Source organism: Corvus brachyrhynchos, unplaced genomic scaffold, assembly GCF_000691975.1.
Source record: "Corvus brachyrhynchos isolate BGI_N302 unplaced genomic scaffold, ASM69197v1 scaffold94, whole genome shotgun sequence".
Taxonomy (NCBI): Eukaryota; Metazoa; Chordata; class Aves; order Passeriformes; family Corvidae; genus Corvus; species Corvus brachyrhynchos.
In genome coordinates this window covers 9,503,285-9,509,284 of record NW_008238330.1, presented here as the reverse complement: position 1 = coordinate 9,509,284, position 6,000 = coordinate 9,503,285, and the positions used below count along the sequence as shown (strand labels likewise).

Below are 6,000 nucleotides of genomic sequence, written 5' to 3'. Positions count from 1 at the left end.
ATGGGGTACTATTACATTGTGAAGTGACACAGTTTCTGGATTTCTTTTTTCCCTTCTGTTTCCTTTGTAAAATAATATTGAAGTAATTTTGAAGTCATGCACTCAGTTTTCTTCCAGACAAAATTAAGATTTTGTCACAGTATTGAAAATAATTTTTTTGTACATCTTGGATTTTGTAACTATTAGATATCGAAAAATATTTTTAATATCCACTGAGAATGGTTTTTGATTGACATCTTTTGAAGAAGTTTATGTAATTGGGCATTACTTGTATGACATCTTCTTTATATGCACTTGTTGACTATGTGTATTTCAGGTGGTTCTCTAGAATCTGTCATTGCTCAGGACGAACATCTACCAGAAGATGTGGTGAGAGAATTTGGTGTTGAGCTGGTTACTGGTTTATACCATATTCATAAGCATGGAATTATCTATTGTGAATTGACACCTGGAAAGGTAAGGAGGGATATTATCTATATGTCGACTGGATGTCACTTTCCATGCCATCAACATTTATTTTATTATTTGTATTTTACTGTTAGGAAGAGGCTTACCTCAGTTGGGAGGTCAGTTGAGTTTCATAATATATAAAGTGAAGATGAGATAATATATAACATAATATAAGTGAAGACAATATAATATATATGTGAAGACAATCAGAGACAAGTCTGTAGCTTGAATATTTTATGATATAATTGATTTCTTTCCTTGGTGTATATCTGATATGATGTGATTTATTCTTTTTGATTTGGTGTACTAGCTTCATTTAATGAAGGATTTTAGTTCTCTGTCCTTGGACCCATAAATTTATTATTATTCTGTCATGGTGCAGAATATTTTGCAGTCATAGAAAATGCTGATGAGGGAGCAAAGTTAACTAAAGTTTCTTTGTTGATAACCTTCTCTATTGTTTGCAGATGCCATGGAAATTACCGTCTTATTCCTGAATAAAAATATAAATCTTTGTGTATAAATCATTTTGTGTGTGTGTGTAATTTATGTAGAGGTTTGCCAAAGTCTGTGTTTGTTTTTAATTCATGTAGTCACCCGAATATGACTATAGTAAAAAATTTTTGCTTCACAGTAATTGGTTTTGTCCTTGATCTGTAAGTGATCAAGTTGCCATCCTCTGAATCTTTGGTTAAATGTTCCACAATTCTACTCAGTTCCTGTCATTTGTGGACCCAAAAGCATTAAAAATTCATTAATAAAGTATGATGTAGACGACTTAGTAGTCTTCCAAAGAAGAATGTTGCTGTAAAATACTCCTTTAAACAGAAAGTAAAATGCTAAAGTTAAGGCTTCTTCGGTGCCCCGCCCCCTACTTCTGGCTGAATGGGCTATTTCTTCAAGTTTTTGGGATTATGAAGTTTTTAACTGAGAAGAATAAGCACTGACTGGCCAGAGAAAACTCTCATCATTATTGGAAAAAATCTGTGGCATTTTCTGCTAACTAAAAATTCCTTTTTCTCAAATGAAGCCATGTTTGGTTTTACTAGACTTTATTTTCCTATGCAGTTTTACTCTACTTCAACTTTCTTTTCTCTGGTAACATCATTGTTTATTTAGATTTAATAATGAGTAAACAAAAGTGCACATTGAACCTCTTAAGAGTTCTATTGGGATACTTTTTTCTTACAACCAAAAGTATTGGCATTGACTTCAAAGAAAAACTTCAATTATTTTGGTTATAGACATCATCTCTATTCCTTAAATATTTTGAAATTGTGATTATTTTTATAATAAATTATTTTGTACTTCATGTTGGAAATTTCAGCAGTTTTCGGTTTTACTATATGATACTAGCACACTGGATTTTGTTTGTTCTTACAGATTCTACTGGAAGGGTCTGGGACTTTGAAATTCAGTAGTTTTTGCTTGGCTAAAGCAGATGGTGAAGACTTGGAAGAAGTTTTTGCTTCAGCTGGAGCTGAAGAAGGTGAAGATATTAATGAAAGCACTCCACAGGGACGCTTTACAAATATAGTTCAGGGTACGAGCTTTTTACTACACAGAATTAACTTACACCAAAGAGACAGAATGGAAGTTGGAATATCAATCATTATGATAAAGAAAAATGGTTTAGAATTAATCCTGTTTTGTCTCAGAAAAAATTGAGCTATGGAATTATTTGTGGACTTTTTAAAATTCTGTGCTGCAGATGCTCTCTGTAAGGTCTGGAACTAAATTCCATTAAGTTAGTGTAAAATGTGTACAGAAAATTCAGGAAGTACTACACAGAACTACTGCTTCTTTCGCTGGAGTCTGCACTGCTGTACTTTCATTGTCCTTTTTGATGTACATGGTCTAACTTAATTCTAGGTTGAGGTCAACTGTTTCACTACCTTAAAGAATGATAATTTCATTTTAAAGTATGAGCAAGTTACTGTGTTTCAGTTTCAGCAAGCAGATCCATACAAATGCAGTAGACTGAAAATACTGTGTTATTTCTTCATTGAATAAGAAAAATTCAGAAACTTGTTTTTAATGTTCTGAATCTTTTATTAGTCATTATCTTGAAACATCTCAGAGACTTCTATTTCCAAGATAATGATGTCTCATGTATCAGTTACTTTTATCAGAAACAATGGAATTCTTGGTAATATTTTATGAGAACAAAGAGAGCTCTCCTTGCTGTCTTCTTCTGAAAGTTCACACTGGAAATAGTAAGACCAAGATCAGGTCTTTATTCAGGAAGAAATACAAATCTATTCTCTTTCCTGTTACTCTTCAGAATAGCTGTTTTGATATGTATGGTAATGACCTTTTGTCACTTAAAAAAAAAAAAAAAAAACAAGAAAAAAGAATCCAAAATAAACTCTTTAAGGGACTATGGAATTTACACTTTTACTGAGTTTGTGTAATTTTTTTAGAGATTTTTGAAAACTGATGGGAACTACTGTAGAAATAAGAACTGTATATTTTTTTCCTGTATCAAACGAGAGATTTGTGAATAAGCTGCTATAATTTGATATGTGATGTTTTCATAGTGCTTTAGTGGGAAAAGAGCCATAACTGTTTAGATCAGCGATTTCCTTGGCTAACTACCTTGTTTTTTGTAACAGAACTTTATAAATTCATGGGGGTTTATTTCTTGGAATAGCTTTAAAAAAAGATATCCCAAATCTGATGTAACATAATTATTTCTACTCACATGAGGATGGTTTCCCATTCTGCTCAAATTGCTTGGCTCTGAAAGCTGTTAAAACAAGTCAGAACATTCTTTGTATTAATCACTGTGTTTGAAAAGTGCAGCACAAGTCAGTTTGGTTAATAGAAGTGAAATAAACAACAAAGTAGAATATATAATCCTACATAAGCCAGTTACACTATAGGAGAGAAGTTCCTTTGAAACTACTTACCTTTGCTATTCAGTTTTCTTATATGTCGAGTGAAGATAATCTCTAACTCGGTGAAGTTTGGAGATAAAATTTGAAGTGTTGAAAAGGATGAATGCTGAATGAATAACCAAAGTGCATTAATTATACATACTGTATTTTGTAGGCTTTCCGTTATACACAGCTCCTGAAGCAATAAAGGGAGACAACTTCTGCAAAGCCAGTGATCTGTGGTCCCTGGGATGTTTACTTTATGAAATGTTCTCAGGTTGTACGTTTGTATATATATTTAATATCTGTGATAATAGAAACGTAGGTCATGGTCCTGGAGTAAATTCTTACTGACTTTCTAGGGAAGTTAGGACATAGAAAAACTTAAGACAGGTTTTGAAGATTTCTTGAAGAACATACTAACTGTGCTTAAAAGACAAAAAAGAAAAAGTGTCTTTGTCCAATAATCAAGTGAAACAATACTGTTAAGTGGTCCTATTGACAACAGTCGTAACCAACATGTAAGGTTTAAATACTATGATTTAAAATTATGGCAGCCCTTGACTTCTGACAGTGCAATGTTTTAATCTCCTTGGTATTAAACTCTGTGTGCAGTATTTTAACCTTTGAAAGAGGAAACTGCTTCACTATTGTAAAGATAGAGTAATTTGGTTCCCTACAGATAAACTACCCATTAGCTGCACCTGGAAGGAAGCTTCATCACAGAAGAGAATTACACTGTAGCCTTCTTAAACCTTAAACAAAATGCTGATCTGTTGAATCAACACAGTAACACAGATACTGAGATTTCTGCCTTTTCATGTTGTCTCACTGCAGATTCATACAGGGCTATCATGGTCACCTCCATCAAGCCATCTTTGGTGTGTCTTCTGTCTATGGTTTCTTTTGCTGTTCATGATAAAAGAATTTAATCCAAGGTTTGGAATTTAAATTGACAAGAAAATGTGATAAACAGTACTCAGGCCAAGGTTGTTTATTTCTTTGGATGCTTTCTTAGGAAAATGAGCTCATGATAAATCACCTTACAACCATTTTGGAGTTTGCCTAATCTGTGAAATACACTTCTGTTTGTTTGTAGGAAAACCACCATTCTTCTCAGAAAGCCGTTCTGAATTAATTGAAAAGATTTTATCTGAAGATCCTTTGCAACCAGGACCAGAGGGTAGGGTTCTGTTATTCTTTAATGGATCACATCACAGTAATACTTAGAAAGTTCAAGTTTTGTTTTACCCTTTTTCTTCTGAGGCTGATTGCAGGAATCAGTTAGTTGTCTGAAGTGTGAACGTTAGCAATGCCTTCCTGTGATAATTTCCTGTTAGTGATGAATGCTTGTTTCCCATTTGACAGAGACATATATAATTTACTTCTAATTGTTAACACTGAATCTACCTACTGGGATGGAATTTTTGATCTTGGTCATTCTGGACACCAGTGTTATTCACAGAGATGCTTATATATTAGTCGCTCTTTTTCAATTTAAGCAGATTTTAACTCCACTTAATTTCTTCCTGGTGGCTGTCTGATAATTGGAGAGTTGGTTTTTTTTTAAAGTTGCAAACAATTTTAATTAGTTTGATGACCAAGCATTAGTGGTTTGTTTGTTTGGGGTTTTTTTAAAGGATTCTTTAAAGTGCAAAGAGTGTATATTTAAGGTTCTTTATACACTGAGATTTTTTTTCAGATGAAATTACTATCAAGAAAGATTTTTAGCATGATCTGTAGATAATAGCGTGGTTTACATTGGGTGATGGTTGTTTTTGCTGTCCAATACTGATCTGAAGTGCTTCTATTTACAGGTTCTGCTATTCACAAACCTTCTGCTGAGTTCATCAGTTTGCTTGATGGGTTACTTCAGAAGGATCCTCATAAAAGGTAAACTGCCTAATCCACGGCTGCTGTTTATGTTGTCACCTCTGGAGAAAATAATTACCATGATATTGTATGTATAGTATCTTTTAGATGACAAAAAATGCAAAAAAAAATTTCATGCCTCATATAAAAGAGCAAACTGCTTTTTCTTACATGAAGATACATAGAATTAATGTTTTCATTAAGTGCATCTTTTTTTAATTTTTGTACCTGGTGCTAAATAGATAACTTTGTAACAGAATGAGAAGCAGTTTAGAATTGGATGGCTTTGCTTTTCCAGAGCAATGGGCACATGTATTTTATTAGCCTTAACTTATACCTGATACAGTTACATTATTAAAAAATTTAAGACTATAATTTATAGGCTATGTCAGATAATTTACATGTGGGATTGACTCTGCAGTTTCATTCATTCTTACTCTCATACCTGTTATGTGAATTTTCCATTCTGATTTAAGGCAAAAAGTTTGTTCTGTAAGAAAACTTACTTGTTGTCCAAATAAAAGCAAATGACAGGATTAATTGCCCTGTAGTATCACTGGGTTCAAAATCTAGTCCGGTATGTCTCTGTGGAGCTGTACTTAGCCACTGCTTTTACAGTTTGTTTGTTGTTTTTCAAAAGGCTGAATTGGACAGACCTATTGCAGCATCCATTCTGGAAAGGATCCCTTGGCCATTGTGGTGGTGATTCTGCAGACAGACAGGGCACAAGCTCGAGGTACTGAATGTTCAAGGAAGACATTTTTTTAAATAAATATAAGCAAAGATAAAAATTTTATTG

General features: G+C 33.3%; 1 protein-coding gene across 1 annotated transcript in view; it reads left to right on the top strand.

The window, feature by feature from the left end:
• ULK4 (unc-51 like kinase 4) overlaps nucleotides 1–6,000 on the top strand; it is a 215,356-nt gene that overhangs the window by 6,670 nt on the left and 202,686 nt on the right. The window contains exons 4-9 of the mRNA XM_008633969.2: nucleotides 317–456; nucleotides 1,834–1,993; nucleotides 3,505–3,606; nucleotides 4,429–4,512; nucleotides 5,147–5,222; nucleotides 5,842–5,937. Of these exons, the coding sequence (XP_008632191.2) occupies nucleotides 317–456; nucleotides 1,834–1,993; nucleotides 3,505–3,606; nucleotides 4,429–4,512; nucleotides 5,147–5,222; nucleotides 5,842–5,937 (658 nt within the window). The remainder of the gene's footprint in view (nucleotides 1–316; nucleotides 457–1,833; nucleotides 1,994–3,504; nucleotides 3,607–4,428; nucleotides 4,513–5,146; nucleotides 5,223–5,841; nucleotides 5,938–6,000) is intronic.